A 20653-nucleotide genomic window follows, 5' to 3' on the forward strand; every position below is an offset into this window, starting at 1 on the left:
CCATTGAAACATCGATGAACTCACCCCTTTTGGTGTGGAAGCAAGTCATCCTCGTTCAAGGGACCACCTATGATGATGATGATGATGACCTCTGGAATTCATATCTTGTGTCCATGTTGGATCAAGGCTGTAATCAGTTCTGGAGCTGAGTTGTTCTGGTGGAATGCAAACTGAATATCCCTGGTTCATGCTGAGTTGACTCATCTTAACCAGGGCGGTCATTCGGGGTGCTTTAGTTGGCCTCAGCACACTCAATTCCTGAATGCCGTCCAGTAGGTTCTGATTATGCTTATGAGATAATGTGTGAGGATGACAACCGACCAACATCCATTGTCCAGGCTCTTGCATACAGTAGCTAATTCGGTGAGGTACATAAGGGCTGCTGGCACTTGTGGAATTGTATCTAGCATGAGGCTGTGCATTCAAGAGACTGGGAAATTAATTGGTGGGAGGGAATTTTTAAATGAGTACCCAGAAAAACTGAGTAATGTGAAAAGATTGGAGAACTTCAGCTTTTCTGTGATCAAAGGAGGTGATTAAGAAAGGTTCTCATAGAGAAAGAAAGAAATAGCTGGCATTTATATAGTACCTTTCACATCCTTAGGACGTCTAAGTGCTTCACAGTCAATGAATTACTTTTCAACTGCAGTCACTAGTCCAAGAAAGCATAGAGCAAGGTCACACAAACAGCAATGAGATAAATGACCAAGTAACCGGTTTTGTTTCAGGGGTACCTATTTTGAGAAGGCAAACCTGGTCTCATCTGAAAGATAGCACCTCGAGCAGTGCAACACTTCCTCAGTACTGCACTGGAGTGTCAAGTTTCTGGAGTTGGGGGTTGAATCCACAACCTTCCGGCTCAGAAGAGAGAGTGTTACCATTAAGCCAAGGCATACACTTGTATTTAAGGTCATGAGCAGTATAGAAAAGGTCGATTCAGAGCACTGCAAATTAAATCAGGAGCACAAGTGGGAGAAGTCAAACTTGGAACTGGTGTCAGGAAGTTCTTTACACAAATTGATCAAGATGTGGAATGGTCGTCCAGGCAGAATAGGGAGGGTGAAAACTGAAGTGATTTAAGAAACAATTAGATGCCGTATTGGAAAGACTAGGTGGTAGAGTTTCCGCGAGGTTGTACTGCTTTTTCCAGAGCAATTCCCAAATTGGCCAAAACAGCACAAAAGATTGAGGAATTTCAAGTGCAAGTTACGTCCAGTGTAAATCGAGTTTCCACGATCTTTGCGATGGTTTAAAAAACAATAAGCTGAAAACTGGCCAGGCCCCCAGATGGAATTAAACACCATGGCAAGTTTCTGCTAATTGTGCCTATTTGTGGGCCTTTAAGAAGGCTCTTAAAATTAAGCTTTCCTTTTAGGCACAAGGACCTTCTAAAAGCTTTTAAAGATTAAAAAAATATTTAATTTGCTCAGGAACTGACTATTGTCTAATGGTTCTATATAATTATTTTTTGTTATTTTAAAATCACAGGTAGTAGACTCGGTATGCTTATCAAAAATTCTTATTTTTTGTGATTAAACCCATTTCAGCTGTGTTAAAATTGCAAAGATATCAAGGGATTTTTTTTTAATACAAGAAAAATAAAATATTACGTTCTAAAATGCTGCCCGATGGTGCTGGTTCATGGAAGATGTTACGCTTGGCGATATACAAATGAGTTTGAGCGGAAAAAAATTCAATTCAGAAAACCAATGCAATTTTGACTGCATTTTGCAGCTGGATTGACAATTGTGCCCAAAGTGGAAATTCTACCCCTAGGTATTTTTTCCAGGATGAATGAGCCACAATGTGGTAAATAGCCTTCCTTACCCATATCTGCTTGGTGGTTCTGGAGGTAGAAAATCTGTTCTTCACAAGAATCATCACTTGTTGACCAGATTGCAATAGTGGCCAAGTAGTAACGTTTGAGTGCTTTGCAGTGTCTTTTATGTGAAGGATGAGTGAGACAGTTTATCGTGTGCTTGTATTCCAGTATCAGACCTAGCTTCCATTGCACAATGACCATAAGTTGGACCCACCCACACCTATGCAAGCTACCATTATAGCTTTGTTGCAATCACTCCACATTGTATCACCTCTTGTTATTTACGCAGTTGAAATTGCACAAGTTAAATGTAGTTATGTGAATATTTGTGATGCTCTAAACTAGGATTGTCCAAGCTTTGTGTTTTGTTGATCACATAAGCCCCTGCTATAGGGCCACATGAAGTTTAAATCTACCGTCCCGTTAACTTGCAAATTATTTCAACCTGTGGATACTTGGTGTTCTGATTTAAGGTTTATCTATCAATCGGGCAGCTCAGAACAGCCGGTGTCAAACTTCCAGACCCATGAAATTCAAATAGGACCAATGAGTAAATATATGAAACAGAAATAGAGTGGAGTTGCCAGGGTTCAGGAACTGGAGTTTGAACTGCTCTGTTTTAAACCTCTGGCATATAGGTTTACTGTGCACTATCCAGTAACCCTTGCTGGAAAGTGTTAGTGTATGGATGTTGGGTGAGGTCAAGTTTGGCTATCATGGATGAGGTGAATTCAACTGTGACACAAAAACACTCAATTGAGAGGAGGAACCAGAAAAAACACGAAGTGTTTCCATTGAAAGATGGAGAATAGCGAATACTTGGGGTGAGTTATGGGCTGGAATCTAACAAAAAGGGTTCAGGTGATCATCTGTGACAGAGACTGTGGTTCTCATATTGCACTGTTCAGCCACCTAAGGACTTATTTTAAGAGTGGAAACAAGTCTTCCTCAATTCCAAGGGATTGCTTATGATGATGATACAGAATAATGGATATGTGGGAGTGAAGCTAACTTTGAAGGTATGAGGCGTGAATTGGCTGGGATGGATTGGCGAATGATACTTAAGGGGTTGACTGTGGATGGGCAATGGCAGACATTTAGAGACCGCATGGATGAACTACAACAATTGTACATTCCTGTCTGGCATAAAAATAAAAAAGGGAAGGTGGCTCAACCGTGGCTATCAAGGGAAATCAGGGATAGTATTAAAGCCAAGGAAGTGGCATACAAATTGGCCAGAAATAGCAGCGAACCTGGGGACTGGGAGAAATTTAGAACTCAGCAGAGGAGGACAAAGGGTTTGATTAGGGCAGGGAAAATGGAGTATGAGAAGAAGCTTGCAGGGAACATTAAGACGGATTGCAAAAGTTTCTATAGATATGTAAAGAGAAAAAGGTTAGTAAAGACAAACGTAGGTGCCCTGCAGTCAGAATCAGGGGAAGTCATAACGGGGAACAAAGAAATGGCGGACCAATTGAACAAGTACTTTGGTTCGGTATTCACGAAGGAGGACACGAACAACCTTCTGGTTATAAAAGGGGTCGGGGGGTCTAGTAAGGAGGAGGAACTGAGGGAATCCTTATTAGCCGGGAAATTGTGTTGGGGAAATTGATGGGATTGAAGGCCGATAAATCCCCAGGGCCTGATGGACTGCATCCCAGAGTACTTAAGGAGGTGGCCTTGGAAATAGTGGATGCGTTGACAGTCATTTTCCAACATTCCATTGACTCTGGATCAGTTCCTATAGAGTGGAGGGTAGCCAATGTAACCCCACTTTTTAAAAAAGGAGGGAGAGAGAAAACAGGGAATTATAGACCGGTCAGCCTGACATCGGTAGTGGGTAAAATGATGGAATCAATTATTAAGGATGTCATAGCAGTGCATTTGGAAAGAGGTGACATGATAGGTCCAAGTCAGCATGGATTTGTGAAAGGGAAATCATGCTTGACAAATCTTCTGGAATTTTTTGAGGATGTTTCCAGTAGAGTGGACAAGGGAGAACCAGTTGATGTGGTATATTTGGACTTTCAGAAGGCGTTCGACAAGGTCCCACACAAGAGATTGATGTGCAAAGTTAGAGCACATGGGATTGGGGGTAGTGTACTGACATGGATTGAGAACTGGTTGTCAGACAGGAAGCAAAGAGTAGGAGTAAATGGGTACTTTTCAGAATGGCAGGCAGTGACTAGTGGGGTACCGCAAGGTTCTGTGCTGGGGCCCCAGCTGTTTACACTGTACATTAATGATTTAGATGAGGGGATTAAATGTAGTATCTCCAAATTTGCGGATGACACTAAGTTGGGTGGCAGTGTGAGCTGCGAGAAGGATGCTGTGAGGCTGCAGAGCGACTTGGATAGGTTAGGTGAGTGGGCAAATGCATGGCAGATGAAGTATAATGTGGATAAATGTGAGGTTATCCACTTTGGTGGTAAAAACAGAGAGACAGACTATTATCTGAATGGTGACAGATTAGGAAAAGGGGAGGTGCAAAGAGACCTGGGTGTCATGGTATATCAGTCATTGAAGGTTGGCATGCAGGTGCAGCAGGCGGTTAAGAAAGCAAATGGCATGTTGGCCTTCATAGCAAGGGGATTTGAGTACAGGTGCAGGGAGGTGTTGCTCCAGTTGTACAGGGCATTGGTGAGGCCACACCTGGAGTATTGTGTACAGTTTTGGTCTCCTAACCTGAGGAAGGACATTCTTGCTATTGAGGGAGTGCAGCGAAGGTTCACCAGACTGATTCCCAGGATGGCGGGACTGACCTATCAAGAAAGACTGGATCAACTGGGCTTCAGAAGAATGAGAGGGGACCTCATAGAAACATTTAAAATTCTGACGGGGTTAGACAGGTTAGATGCAGGAAGAATGTTCCCAATGTTGGGGAAGTCCAGAACCAGGGGTCACAGTCTAAGGATAAGGGGTAAGCCATTTAGGACCGAGATGCGGAGGAACTTCTTCACCCAGAGAGTGGTGAACCTGTGGAATTCTCTACCACAGAAAGTTGTTGAGGCCAATTCACTAAATATATTCAAAAAGGAGTTAGATGAGGTCCTTACTACTAGGGGGATCAAGGGGTATGGCGAGAAAGCAGGAATGGGGTACTGAAGTTGAATGTTCAGCCATGAACGCATTGAATGGCGGTGCAGGCTAGAAGGGCCGAATGGCCTACTCCTGCACCTATTTTCTATGTTTCTATGAGTTACAGGCTGGGATCTACTTGAGGGGTTCAGATAGTTAATGTTGATAGGGTACAGTGCAGATTCACTGCCTGGTATGACAAATATAAATACAAAGAAGGAAAGAAATAATGAGTCTTTTTTCATTAGAACAATGCAGATTACGGGATAATATAATAAAAATGTTTAAATTTATGAAAGGATGGGACTTCATAGATAGAAGCAGATTGTTTCCAGTAGTTGAAGGAGCCATAGATGCAAGAGATTTAAAAACTTCTTTAAATATAGAATTTCTGTGTAATTCACTTCTAGGGTCAGTGGTTGAGGCAGAAACTGTCAACATTCAAGATTAGATTGGAAAGCTACATGAAAGAAGAGGGGATGAAGGGATACGGGATAGGGTGGATAAATGTGATTGGGAATATTTCATTTGTGTGGTGGGTAAACGGCGACAGACTGGTTCGATGAACTGCTTGTTTCCCTGCTGTAACTTTGATGTTTTTTATGTATGTAGAATAACATACTTAGGAGTGAGTTACAAGCTGGAATCTAATTGAGGGATTCAGGTGGTTTATATGTGGAATAACGTATTCAGGATTGAATTACAAGCTGAAAATCTAATTGAGACATAGGACTAGTTTAATAACATAATGGATATATGGGAATGAGTAACAGACTGCAATCTCCCTCAGGATTGCACTGAAGTGTAGATCTACATTATAGGCTCGACAAAGGAGTGTGGCTTTACCATCAGACTCCAAGACGAGAGTGCTACCAACAAAGCCGTATCTGCCCTCAGCAGCCTACAGTGGGGAAAATAGAAGGGCTGAAAAGAGCAGATGATGTGAATGAGGATGTAATGTTCAGGTGATGTCAAGTTTGAGATTTGAACACCTGTAGATTGTAGAAAGATTGAGGGGGAAGGTATGGAGCGCCACAGTTTGGAGGTTCTGAAGAATGAGGAAGAGTAGCAGATGGTCTGATCTGTCTTGAGTTCAACGCACTGAGGATGCAGGAAGGAGGAAGCCCATGTTGGATGGTGTGCTTGGAGTTTGAGGAACATGAGAGAAAGGATCAAAGTTGAAGGTCCCACCACTGAATTGGTTGAAGTCCTCTAACTCAGCAGAAACCAGGAGTTAATGCTGATACCAAACAATTCATTTTTCACCTGGATTGTACACTAAATCTATTTGAATAACTGAATGAACTATGATTTGGTAGGACCTTACGGAACATGTGAAAATAATAGTGTAATGCAGGCATTATGAACCAGTTATAGTTTACATTTTTGGTCTACAGAACCGGGACCAAGGTGAAGGAGAGCCAGAGAATAAACAACTCAGAGAAGAGGAGGACAAGGAGGAGGAAGAGGTGAAGCACAAGTAAGCAGATGGTGTTTCCTGATTATCTCAGTTATTTCTCCTTTACTTTTCACACATCATACTATGTTGCAGTTCCATAGGTGCAAATGAACTTTATGTAACCATTAGCCACGTGAGATTGGACAATGAGTAGGTATGGGCTGCATGATCGTGTCACAGTTTTGCCCCATTCTGTCCTTGTCTGCCAACCACACAAGCACACTTGAAAGTAGGAATCAGGGGAGAGGATCTGGTGCGGATTCATCACTTCCACGCCGCCCGCCCCCCCCATCCTATCCAACCAACCAAGGGCATTGAAGCCAATCGTCATTACCCCCTATTGGCTGGGATCTACTAACTCAGCACTGACCAAGGGATGAAACCTGGGACTTTCATGGTCTCTGTGGCCTAATACTGAACATAGAAACATAGAAAATAGGTGCAGGAGCAGGCCATTCAGCCCTTCTAGCCTGCACCGCCTTTCAATGAGTTCATGGCTGAACATGAAACTTCAGTACCCCATTCCTGCTTTCTCGCCATAACCCTTGATCCCCCGAGTAGTAAGGACTTCATCTAACTCCCTTTTGAATATATTTAGTGAATTGGCCTCAACTACTTTCTGCGGTAGAGAATTCCACAGGTTCACCACTCTCTGGGTGAAGAAGTTTCTCCTCATCTCGGTCCTAAATGGTTTACCCTTTATCCTCAGACTGTGACCCCTGGTTCTGGACTTCCCCAACATTGGGAACATTCTTTCTGCATCTAACCTGTCTAAACCCGTCAGAATTTTAAACGTTTCTATGAGGTCCCCTCTCATTCTTCTGAACTCCAGTGAATACAAGCCCAGTTGATCCAATCTTTCTTGATAGGTCAGTCCCGCCATCCCGGGAATCAGTCTGGTGAACCTTCGCTGCACTCCCTCAATAGCAAGAATGTCCTTCCTCAAGTTAGGAGACCAAAACTGTACACAATACTCCAGGTGTGGCCTCACCAAGGCCCTGTACAACTGTAGCAACACCTCCCTGCCCCTGTATTCAAATCCCCTCGCTATGAAGGCCAACATGCCATTTGCTTTCTTAACCGCCTGCTGCACCTGCATGCTAACCTTCAATGACTGATGTACCATGACACCCAGGTCTCGTTGCACCTTCTCGTTGCACTAGATTTGCCAGGGAACTATTAGGCGGACTAAATCTATAGTTTGTCATACTCCTTTTACAACAAAACAAAAAGGCATCATGCTATTAGTACTATGGTGTCCCAAGTGATGGCGTGGACCATCTCCCACGAATGGTGTCAAATGAGTCGGATGATTTCCACATTTTGACAGTGGGAGAAGACAGCAACCCTTTGTATATTTTCTGAAAAAGCACAAGGAACATAAAAAGTCCATTTACCTCAACAAAGCCGTTCTTTTCTCAGGTGGACCCCAGCTACTCACTACTTCCCAATCCCTTCTTGCTCCAGAAATGTGTCCATTTGTCTCCTGGATCCTTAAGGTGATTGGCAAAAGAACCAAAGGCAATGTCTAGTTTTTACCTAGTTATGGTTTGCCAAGCTCCACTCTGGCTCCATCAATATGCCTCACCAAGGCACCTTCTACAGCATTAGAGGCTTTTCCATTTCTCACCTCCGTTGCCACTTCGATCTGTCTTTTTTTTTCTCCCCAGTCTATGAAATTTCTTGGGACTTTAACCTTAAATCAGAAAGTTGTGTTTAGGTGGTGAGAGTTCCACAGTTTTGAGATGCTGGAAACATAAGAAATAGGAGCAGGATTAGGCCATTCGGCCCCTCGAGCTCCATCCTTACTCCCTAAGGAGTTGGAATATAAACAGTGCAGTGTGTCTTGGTTTCATTGAGGTGAATGCCTGAAGAATTATCTCGCACTCTTCTGCCATCACTTTGATGTTAATGTGGAACTTGCCCTCACAATGCTGTCAGGATTCTCCTTTGAGGATTGTGTGTTGGTAAGAGCAAGAAAGAAAGAAAGGACTTGCATTTAAATGGCGCCTTTCACGACCTCAGTACTTTCCAAAGTGCTTTACAGCCAATGAAGTACTTTTGATATGTAATCACCGTTGTAATGTAGGGAAACACAGCAGCCAATTTCCACACAACGAGGTCCCACAAATAGCAATCCGATAAATGACCAAATAATCTGTTTTAAAGATGTTGGTTGAGGGATAAATATTGGCAAGAGCACTGGGAAAGCTCCTCTGCTCTTCAAAATAGTGCCGTGGGATATTTTACATCCAGCTGAGAGGGCAGATGGAACCTTGCTTTATAAATGCAAGTTGATATTTTCCTAATCTGAGTTATCTGACCTTAGCCAGACCAACACAATTAGCCCCAGTGCAGTCTCAGGGAGAAGAAAATTACCCATGGTTCCTGCTCCCAGCCACATTCCAGTGGTTCCTGGAATGTCTGCGTGTGGATGTCCAGCAAGGGCATGATCAGGCTCAACACTGATGCCCTCCTCGACTCCAATGCTCACAATTCAGTCAGCCATTGTCCCAAGGTATTGGAGGACTGCTTTTGACTGTTGAGCCATAACCAAGCAAGAGTCAGGGCTTTCGGGAGAGATGGGGAGATAATGGACATTTCTGCTCGCGACAATTTAAAAACAACACTATGTTTTCCCCTCCAATTTTTCCCTGCACTTTCCAAATGTACTGAGCCTTGGTACTTAGTTGCTGCCTAGGCTGAGATCAGCTATCGTGATAGTGATCGTGACCAAGATCTTCCTGGTCTGTGCAGCTCAGCTGCTTGCTGGGTAAAACTGTAGCTAAAACTGTTGGAAGATGCATTGAAAGATTATTTTAAGAAGTACAATTTAACTACATGTAATTTTGAAACAGATTAGAGTTTGAGGAAAATTACATCGGAAAGAAGTTAAGTGGAAGACAAAAGTGTTGGGAATCTAAAATAAAAACAGAACAGAAGATATGTAATAGATCTGTGGAAGCATAACTTTTTTTTTTAAGCACCTTCTTGCACCTCTCTGAATCCTCTCGACATGTTGCATATAAAGAAAAAAAGATATACAATGAATTACGAGTTACTTTTGAAGTGCTGTGACAATTGTTATCTGCATTTTGGGGATGGCAAGATTCCCACAACAGCAACCAGCTGTCTGTCAACCTGTGTTTGGCTGGTGCTGTTTGAGGGAGGAATATAAGCCATCACACTGGGAGTACTGTCTGCTTTTTGAATAGTGCCATGGGATCTTTGCTGAACCCGAACAGGCAGGCAGGGCTTCGGCTTAACGTCTCATTGGAAGCGTCGGTAGGACTAATGATCCCTCAGCACTGTACTGGATTGTCAGGCTAGATTAGAGTTGTGGTGAATGACTGTTTTTCGGGCTGGGGGGAGATATACAGTCGAGTTCCAAGGTTCAGTACTAGGACCACTGCTATTTTTGATGTATGTTAATGATTTGGACTTGGGGATACAGGGCACAATTTCCAAATTTGCAGATGACATGAAACTTGGAAGTGTAGTAAACAGTGAGGACGATAGTAATACACTTCAAGAGGACATAGTCAGGCTGGTGGAATGGGTGGACACATGGCAGATGAAATTCAATGCAGAGAAGTGTGAGGTGATGCATTATGGTAGGAAGAATAAGAAGAAACCATACATCCTAAATGGTACAATTTTAAAGGGAGGTGCAAAAACAGAGATCTGGGGATGTTTGTGGCACAAATCTTTGAAGGTGGCAGAACAGATTAACAAAGCAGTTAAGGCATATGGGATCCTGGGCTTTACAAATAGAGGCATAGAGTACAAAAGCCAGGAATTTATGCTAAACTTATTTAAAACACTAGTTCGGCCCAGGCTGGAGTATTGTGTCTAATTCTGGGCACCACAATTTAGGAAGGACATGAAGACTTTGGAGAAGGTGCAGAAGAGATTTACTAGAATGGTTACAGGGATGATGGTTTACAGTTATGTGGATAGAGCAGTGGAGGCTAAGAGGAGATTTGATAGAGGTATTTAAAATCATGAACGATTTAGATAGATTAAATAAAGATAAACTGTTTCCAAATGCAGAAGAGTCGATAACGAGAGGGCACGGATTTAAGGTGATTGGCAAAAGAACCAGAGGCGACATGAGGAAAAACTTTTTTACGCAACGAATGGTTAGGATTTGGAGTACACTGCCTGATAGGGTGATGGATACAGATTCAATAGTAGCCTTCAAAAGAATACTGGATAAATACTTGAAGGAGAAAAATTTACAGGGATATGAGAACAGCGCAGAGTCGTGAGATTAAATAGATTGCTCTTTGAAAAAAACGTCTCAGACTCAGAGGGCCAAATGGCCTGCTTCTGTGCTGTACTATTCTATGATTTATGTGCTCAAGGCTTGGGGTGGGGTTTGAACCCGCAACCTTTTGACTCAGCAGGCCTAAGTGCATGGGTGGAGAAAAGACAAGTGAAGGTGTGGAGTTAGTTACCCACCAATGACGACAGAGTCTCTACACAAAGCAATAACCTGTCTTTTCTCTAAGGGAGGAAGGGGAGAGCTTGTTGAAACACTCTTGTTCAGAAATGTGTGGAATTCACAATGAACAGAGCCAAGTTGATGTTGATTTTTTCCAGTCAAATGGAAGGCTGCTTAATATCACCTGGAGGCTTGCAGCTGCTCCTGACATTTTACCATCGAGAGATTTCTAAATCACTGCACTCGTCCCAGTGTGTTGGTTCCTCATCCAAAAAGTAGAGTTAAATGTCTCTCAGAATCTCTCTTCGATGTTTTATTATAGCAATTTGGTTAAATGTCTTTGATTGCTCCATTGTAAGATTTTCTAAATAATCTGCCTCAGAAAGGAGAAAGAAATGTTTTTAAAAATACAGGTCTAACTAATGTCTCCTGCCCTGCCCCAGCTCTTGTGCCTGTCATTTCTTTTCATTGTAGTTTTTGGCTAACTTCCATCTTTTTATAAAGAAAGGAAGAGCTTGCATTTATTATAATGCCTTCGAGCACCTCAGGACATCCCAAAGTGCTTTGCAGCCAACAAAGTAAATTAAAGTGCTCTATAACATCTCGCTGAAAGCTCTCAAATTACTTCATACTTTTTTAATGGGGGGGGAGGGACTTTTGTTAAAAGAAAGAAAGACTTGCATTTATATAGTGCCTTTCATGACGTCAGGTTATCCCAAAGCGCTTTGCAGCCAATGAAGTACTTTTGAAGTGCAGTCACTGTTGTAATGTAGAAAATGCGGCAGCCAATTTGCGCACAGCAAGCTCCCACAAACAGCAAAGTGATAATGATCAGATAATCTGTTTGTGATGTTGATTGTGGGATAAATATTGGCCAGGACACCAGGGAGACCTCCCCTACTCTTTCTTTGAAATAGTGCCATGGGATCTTTTATGTTCACCTGGGGTGAGAATGCTATCAACTGAGCCAAGCTGATAACTCTGCCTTTCAAAGCTGCCGTGATCACATTCTGTTTCCTGCGCCGCCCCCACCCCCACCAAATCCTCAAAGCCCAGCATTGATCCTTCCACCCTCTCCCACTATTGTAGCATCACTGACTTGACTTTCCATTCTAAGGACTTGAACGCGTTGCCTCTCTTCAAATTCTTCCAATCTGTTTTCCATCCTTCTCGCAGCCCCAGTCAAAGCCACATCCTTTGTGATTGTGACTGCAGTGTGCTATCCCTTTTCCCCCTCCTCTCTGTTGTCCAGCTTCACGAGACTGCCCTCACACGGTAAGACTCCCACCTGTCCCAATGCCACTAGCATATTTCCTGCAATGGTCTGTCTTCTCACTCCTGCACTGTTACCTTTGGAGTTCCCTAAGGGTCCATCGTTGTTCCCGTTTGCTTCCTTATCTATTACTGAATTATCGTGATATCATCTGAGGCACAAATCAGCTTCCATTTGTCTTGAGGCATAAAAGTATCCAAAGATCAATTGATCAGTCTACCTACCCAGCTGGCCATCCAGCCATCTATCTGACTTTCTATCCATCTACCTATCTATTCATCATTCCTTCCATCATTTCATCTGTTTGTCCATTCATTCATCAGTCCCTCTATCTATTCATGCTTCCTTCTTTCCCTCCCTCCATCAATCCATATAATTATTTAACTCCATTTAATTATCTTTCTATCTATCCAAAAATCTTGCATGTCACTTGCAAATCTTAATTGGCCAAAATTTCCCCAAAACCATTGTTGGTTTAACCTTCCCAAAACATGTAAACACTTGTTCACTGCCTCTGAGCAGTGCTCTCGCCAGCTTTTTTCCAATTCCTGGCCTTGATCCCTACTATGTACCCCTACAAATACAGTTTCTAAAATCTCAAAAATGAAGTATCACTAAAAACTACCTACCCAGCCCATTCTAGATATTTCTCCAACCATTCCCTCCCACCCTCTCTCTCGCATCTCAGCTTTGCACCTTTTTTTTAGCCTTCCTCTCATTTTTTTCTCTTGTGCACATTCGTGAGCCTGTGCCTCATTGCTGGTTTTGTGCCTCTGCACATGTGCCCCTTACAACCTATTCCTCTCTGTCCATGTGGCCCTCACAGTTTCTCTTCTCATGTGTCCCACAGTCTCTGCATGTGGATCCCTTCTAGCCTCTTCTCAGTGCATATTTCCCTCATAGCCTCTTCCCTCTCTGTAGTTGATATTTGGCAGAATCTGTAATCATTTTGGAAAATTAGCTACATCAGCAAGATTAAAAACAAAACACCTACAGTGCTAGAAATTTGAAATGTTAACCTGTCCCTTCAGATGGTGGCGTATGTTTCAAGTACCTTCTGTTTGTTGTACATATAATTCGGCTCAGCAGTTAGAGGGGTATTGATGTGATATCTGCTGCCCTCAAGTGGCAAATATTATGCAGCGCAGGCACGGAACCACTGCATTCTGAACACTGGACATGCATCCCGTATGGAATACATACGGACCCAGCGAGGCCTCGCAAAAGCTGGTTTTCAACGCGCAATACACATAAGATATCTCTTGACAGATCTTCCACATCCCCGCAGCAAGGACATGCGCGCAGGCGAGATTGAGCTATTTGCCCATCTCTTGCCCGGTGAACGTCCTTGAAACTTTTATGCCTGGTAAAAGCAGGCGCATAGCCGACTGTTACCAGCGTAAGAGTTTTAAAACACACACAAATTTAGAGTAAAAACTCTGTCCATTCAGGTAAGTTTATTTTAAACCCTAAATAAAACAAAGAAAATGAAAAAAACTAAATTTTTTCTGAAACATTTAATTAACTTTAATTTCAATCAATTTTAAATCTGTGGGGTGCTTTTTATTATGTTGTGTTTGGATATTTTAGGGGGTTATTCTCATTGATAGTAATAGGAACTCGGAGATACGGAGTTCCCATTACTATCAATGAAAATACTGTACTGTGATTGGTCGTCCAGGCCGACGTGACTCCAGCTTTTACATGCATATCTTGAAGACGGGCGCACTGCGATGTGCGTGGAAAGAAAGCCTCCGACTGGAATCGAAGGCACCTCTGGGACCACCAGGTACATTCGCAGAAAGATTTTGGGTCGGAGGCGTTCGTCCGAAGGAAGCCTCCAATCGGAATTTCAGGGCCAGTGTGTTATTGCAGTACTCTCCGTGATGGGAAGGCTACAGTTAGAGGGAGAGAGTGAACATGGTATCCATTCCCGATCGCTATTTAACGACCACTGTTGGAAAGTGTGTGTGAGAGAGACAGATGTCGGGTGAGGAGAGGACTCCACTGTAATGCCCTACTCCATTGAATATCCTGTTTGACATTCAGTGTCTAGACCAGTCCATGGGAACGGTACCAGATGCTTGTGCCCTTCTGACCGTGCTTCAGTGAGTGACCTGACACTTCAGGAGAGTAAGGAAGGACAATTAAAGAAAAGAAAGCTGTTGCTGGGTGGGGTTGTTCGTTCAGTCCGGGGTTGATAGTATGCAAACCTCCACTGTGCGCGAGCTCTCCCCGCGGGCACTGCGCACAGGCCCTCCCCGCGCGCGCAATCCCCTAGTGTGTGCGCAGACTTTTTCCATGTGCACAGTGTGCGCGGACTCTCCCCACGCACGCACTTCCCGTGTGTGTGTGTATACACAGTGTGCGCAAACTTTGGCTGCAAGATCCCCGTTAGCTGCTGGACTTAGTGATTTGCTTCGCTGAGTCATGGCTACATATTCATGTCATCACCGAGCGAAGGTCAAAGTGCAACAATATTGAAGTCATTGTGTATGAAGCACAGCCACTGTGTACTAGGAGCGCTAATTTTAGTTTGAACTTTACACCTGCTGACCTGGATCATGGGGAACGAAAAGGGAGGTTAAACTGGAGACGTTGGTGATAGGTCAGGAACCCTAAATCAGAACGGCAGATTCATTGTGGCTCTAAATTACAATATATGACTAAATATGAAAAGACTGTGATCTCCTAGCCTGATAGGATATGAACTGATGAAGACAATGGCCTACCGTCAGACAGCAAGCGCATGGGCCTTTGGACTTTTTAGGCAAGTGACTGCACTGATATACGGTCCCCATTCGGTCGCTGACTGCTTTGATGCAGGGTCTTCATTATGTGCTTGACTGCACTGATGCAGGGTTCCGTTAGGTAGCTGACTGCACTGCTGTAGGGTTCCCATTGGGTTCCGTAAGGTAGCTGACTGCACTAATGCAAGGTTCCATTAGGTGCCTGACTGCACTGATGCAGGGTTCTGTAGGTAGCTGACTGCACTAATGCAAGGTTCCATTAGGTGCCTGACTGCACTGATGCAGGGTTCTGTAGGTAGCTGGCTGCACTGGTGCAAGGTTCCATTAGGTGCCTGACTGCACTGATGCAGGGTTCCGACAGGTATCTGACTGCACTGATTCAGGGTCGTGTTAGATAGCTGACTACACTGATACAGGAACCACGTTAGATGCCTGACTGCATCGATGTAGGGTCCCTGTTGGGTAGCTGAATGCACTGGTGCAGATTCCATTAGGTGCCTGACTGCACTTACACAGCCTTCTTTTTGGTAGCTGACTGCACTGATGCAGGGTCCCCTTGGATTGTGTTGATTAGTGATGTTGTTACGCTGACTCTATCTGTACTTGTTTTCCAGGCAAGGATACTCCACCCATAGACTTTTGCTTACACAGTCCGCTTTGATTAATTCTACATGTTAATCTGGACCGCCAATAAAGGCAACCTGGTGCTATGCTTGTGCTCGGCAGCATTTAAAAGTCTTGCAAATCAGTGACCTTTCCTTGATGCTTTGTTAACACTTTAAATGTCATTCCTTCTCTGTTTATCTATGAAGCAGGTTGGGAGGTTGAACGGATGTGTAAAGCTTGTCCTATAATAACTCTTCCTCGGTAAAAGCACCTGAGCTGCAAGCAGATATTACGACAGCTGAAAAAAGTGCTGAAGGCCGACCTTGTTGAGGCATGCAAGATTAGTTGGGGCACAGAGCTCTAACCTGTTTGATATAATCACAAACTCTACTTCAGAGAGGATATGAGAATTGCGCAGCGAGTTATGATCTGGAATGCACTGCCTGAAAAGTGGTGGAAGCAGATTCAATAGTAACTTTCAAAAAGGAATTGGATATATACTCAGAAAAAATTTGCAGAGCTATGGAGAAAGAGTGGAAGAGTGGCGCTAATTAAGTAGCTCTTTCAAAGAGCCGGCATAGGCTTGCTGGGCCGAATTACATGCTTCTGTGCTACATTAGTCTATGATTTTATGATTCAATAGGATAAAACTCAAATTCAGAAATGGCTTAGATTTTATTAGTGCATATGTGTAGAACCGATTAGACAGTTTAAGAAACTGAATTCAATTTTTAAAAAGCTGGCATCAGTAAAAGTGACAGAAGTTGTCGGATTGTCGTAAAAAACCCAACTGGTTCACGAATGTCCTTTAGGGAAAGAAACCTCCTGTCCTTTCCTGGTCTGACCTAGTCCCACACCACTGGGATCAACTTTTAACTGCTTTCTGAAGTGACCTAGCAAGCCACTTAGTTGTATGTCAGCGACAACTAGAGATAGGCAATAAATGCCGACCTTGAAAGAAGAGCAGGGGAGTTCTCCTGGTGTCCTTGCCACACCCACATCCCGAGAATTAATTAAAAAAAACATAGAATTTTATAGTGTAGAAGAGGCTGTGCTGCCGATTACACCTGTGCTTCCTTTCTGAAAGAGCTTTCCACTTTCCCCATAAACTTAAAAAAAAATCTTCAAATATTTATCCACTTCTCTTTAAAATGGGTTGTGCTTCCATCACTGTTTCTGGTCGGGCATTTCCATGTCCTAAAAACACCCGTTTTTTTTTAAGTCTCTTAACTGAGGGAAAAAAAAACTTCACATCTGAAATAAAAGCAGAAAATGCTGAAAAAGACACTGCAGCCATGTCATCATCTGCGAAGAAAAGTTTGGGGTAACCTTTTGTCAGAACTGTTCTGCCGAAGGGTCAAATATTAACCTCCACTTTTGCTCTTTCAGGTGCTGATGGGCCTGATGTTTTTCCAGCATTTTTTGTTGTGTAGCTGGAGAATGTCAGGATATTCAAGAGGGAACTGTAGATATTTGATAGGGAAAGGAATTGAGGGACAGAAGAGCGTGATGAGATATTAAACCAACGTCTATCTGTTCCACTGGCTTAAGTGGATGTCAAGGGTCCCCTGGCAATATTCCTTCTTCAACCAACACTGCCAAAAACAGATAAACGGTGATAAATTGAAGACCAGTTAATGAAATGTTGCTCTATCTAAAATAACTGCTGTGTTCCCCTACATGACAACAGGATCTGCATTTCAAAGTAATGCATTTTATGACGTGCTTTGGGATGTGATGAAGCACCGTATAAATGCTTCCTCTCTTTTCATCATTTCTTTCCTCCCACCTCCCTTTTTCCTTTATTCCATCCTTCTATTGTGTATGATATTTTTCAAACTACACTTCTGCGTTCCTAAGGAAGAACTTTCATTGATATAGCACATTTCACGCCCATAGGATGTCCCAAATTGCTTCATAGCCAATTAATTACTTTTTGAAGTGTAGTTACTGTTGCATTGTAGGAAGCTCATGGTCTACCGGGCTGTAGTAATACCCACCTTCCTGTATGGCTGAGAAACATGGACCATGTACAGTAGGCGCTTCAAGTTGCTGGAGAAATACCATCAACGATGTCTCCGCAAGATCCGACAAATCCCCTGGGAGGACAGACGCACCAACATTGGCGACCTCGACCAGGCCAACATCCGCAGCATTGAAGCACTGACCACACTTGATCAGCTCCGCTGGGCAGGCCACATAGTTCACATGCCAGACACGAGACTCCCAAAGCAAGCGCTCTACTCGGAGCTCCTTCACGGCAAGCAAGCCAAAAGTGGGTAGCGGAAACGTTACAAGGACACCCGCAAAGCCTCCCTGATAAAGTCCAACATCTCCACTGACACCTGGGAATCCCTGGCCAAAGACCGCCCCATGTGGAGGAAGTGCATCCGGGAGGGCGCAGAGCCTTCGAGTCTCGAGTCTCGTCACCCTCGAGAGTATGCAGAAATCAAGCGCAGGCAGCGGAAAGAGCATGCGGCAAACCTGTCCCACCCCTTCCCTCAACGACTATCTGTCCCACCTGTGACAGGAACTGTGGTTCTCGTATTGGACTGTTCGACCACCTAAGAACTCATGTTAAGAGTGGAAGCAAGTCTTCCTTGATTCCGAGGGACTGCCTATGATGATGAGTAGGAAATGTAGCAGTCAATTTGCACCCCACAAAGTTTGTGATGTAGTTTGAGGGATAAGTGTTGGCCAGGATACCGGGAGAATGCCCCTGCTTTTCATTGAATCGTGGTATGGGATCTTTTATATCCAACTGTGAGAGCAGACAAGGCCTTGGTTTAACATCTTATCTGAAAGCCGATACCTCTGACACACACACAGTACTGCACTGAAGTGTTAGCCTGCATGATGTGCTCAATTCTCTGAGGTGGGACTTGATCCCACAGCCTTCTGATTCAGGAGAGTGTTACCTGAGCCAAGGCTAACACCTTGATCCAGTTAGATAGCTGAAACCAACAACTTGTGAATGGTGGTGGTTTCTATTTTTTTTTAAACGACACAACATTGTAAAACCTTTTTTTCATTTTTGAACTACTACTTTGTTGTTCCTCTTCCAGAGAATTAAAACTCCGTAACTATGTCCCAGAAGATAAAGAACTGAAAGAACGGCAAGTGCCCAATGCCAAGCCAGCCTCAGGTTAGTACCATGTGCGACGCAACCCACGTGCTACCCCCAAACCCCTTTTCAGTGCCTTTTTCTCAAGTACATCAGTTTAAAGTACTACTGGGCTGTTGGGCCTGGGCTGACTCTGTAACAATGGTCTGTTTCAGGATGAATTCATGAGACACTTATTTGAAGCTGTACATTTGCCTACTGATTTATAAATTTACGAGAACTTTAATCATTTGGTAATAGTGTGGGTAAACAGTTTGTTCTGCAAAGGAAAATCTCTGGGCATACATCATCCTTTTTTATTGGTACAAATGATACAGAAACAAAAACAGACTTATTAAAGATTTCACTTGTTCCATATAATTGCTATTTTACCAAGAGTGAAACGTGATAAGATAAAGTAAGGGAGTTATAATCGTTAGCGCAACGGAAAAAGAGCTTGTTAAGTAAGGAAAACTAAAGTTATTGAAGAGAGCAAAGTCATTTAAATTCTCCATATAGTGAGTTGTATTTTAACTTTTATATAAGTATGTAATGCAGAATTGTGTGGATTGTCATGTAGAGGGAGTAACATGGAGGGAGTTAGAGTAATGTACAAAAACTGGTTGTAAATTGTGTTTGGATTAGTAAAGGCCTAAGATACTAAGCTCAAAATTGTAACACGTTTGAATCCCCAACCAACGATTATCAAGTGCAGTTGTAAATATTACCTTCTAAGTGTATGTTTAAGTTCTATTGCATGTACTACATGTGCAATCAATCTATGACACCTGACTTCAATGTTTAATAATCTTACTGATTTGATGAGCTAACAGCCAGATGTCTCGTGTAACCTTTGCATAAGCCGACGCCTACTTTGAAGACATGGATCCAAGACCATTGAGACCACTCAAGTCATGGGTCTCCAGCACCGTTGTGTAAAAGTAGTTTATTTTCAGATCTGCTGCAATCAGGTCCTTCGGACAGTATGCCTCAGTATGAGTTGGCACGGGGAGGAGAGGAGATAAAATTGGTGAGGGGGGCTGGAGAGAGCTTGTACCCCAGCACATGCAGTTCCAGGTAGCTTGCAAGAATAGTTCTTGGGACCATATGACTTCTACTATCGTGAGAGCACCATTGCCACAACAACTGCAGCAGTTTAAGAACATAAGAACATAAGAAATAGGAACAGGAGTAGGCCATATGACCCCTAGAGCCTGCTCCGCAATTCAATATCATGGCTGATCCGATAATGGATTCAGCTCCACTTCCCTGCACGCTCCCCATTACCCCTTATCCCCTTATCGTTTAAGAAACTGTCTATTTCTGTCTTAAATTTATTCGATGTCCCAGCTTCCACAACGCTCTGAGGCAGCAAATTCCACAGATTTACAACCCTCTGAGAAGAAATTTCTCCTCATCTCTGTTTTAAATGAGCAGCCCCTTATTTTAAGATCATGCCCTCTAGTTCTAGTCTCCCCCATCAGTGGAAACTTCCTGTCTGCATCCACCTTGTCAAGCCCCCTCATAATCTTCTACGTTTTGATAAGATCACCTCTCATTCTTTTGAATTCCAAAGAGTAGAGGCCCAACCTCCTCAACCTTTCCTCATAAGTCAACTCCCTCATCCCCGGAATCAACTTAGTGAACCTTCTCTGAACTGCCTCCAAAGCAAGTATATTGTTTCGTAAATATGGAAACCAAAACTGCACGCAGTATTCTAGGTGTGGCCTCACCAATACCTTATATAGCTGTGGTAAGACTTCCCTGCTTTTATACTCCATCCCCTTTGCAATAAAGGCCAAGGTGCCATTGGCCTTCCTGATCACTTGCTGTACCTGCATACTATCCTTTTGTGTTTCATGCACAAGTACCCCCAGGTCCCGCTGTACTGCAGCACTTTGCAATCTTTCTCCATTTAAATAATAACTTGCTCCTTGATTTTTTTCTGACAAAGTGCATGACCTCACACTTTCCAATAGGAGAAGGCACACTACCAACTTCACCAGGACAACTCGGGACGGGCAAAAAATGCCGGCCTTATCAGCGATGCCTGCATCCCAAGAGCAAAATATTAGAAAAATGGCTGACTTCTCCAATAGTGGAGTAAAGAATAGT

At 43.3% G+C, this 20653-nt stretch overlaps 1 protein-coding gene across 1 annotated transcript in view; it reads left to right on the forward strand.

Moving 5' to 3' along the window:
* Nucleotides 1-20653, forward strand: part of ccdc12 (coiled-coil domain containing 12) — a 65305-nt gene that overhangs the window by 35363 nt on the left and 9289 nt on the right. The window contains exons 2-3 of the mRNA XM_070894769.1: nt 6298-6380; nt 18501-18580. Coding sequence (XP_070750870.1) covers nt 6298-6380; nt 18501-18580 — 163 coding nt within the window. The remainder of the gene's footprint in view (nt 1-6297; nt 6381-18500; nt 18581-20653) is intronic.

Source organism: Pristiophorus japonicus, chromosome 1, assembly GCF_044704955.1.
Source record: "Pristiophorus japonicus isolate sPriJap1 chromosome 1, sPriJap1.hap1, whole genome shotgun sequence".
In the NCBI taxonomy this organism is placed as follows: Eukaryota; Metazoa; Chordata; class Chondrichthyes; family Pristiophoridae; genus Pristiophorus; species Pristiophorus japonicus.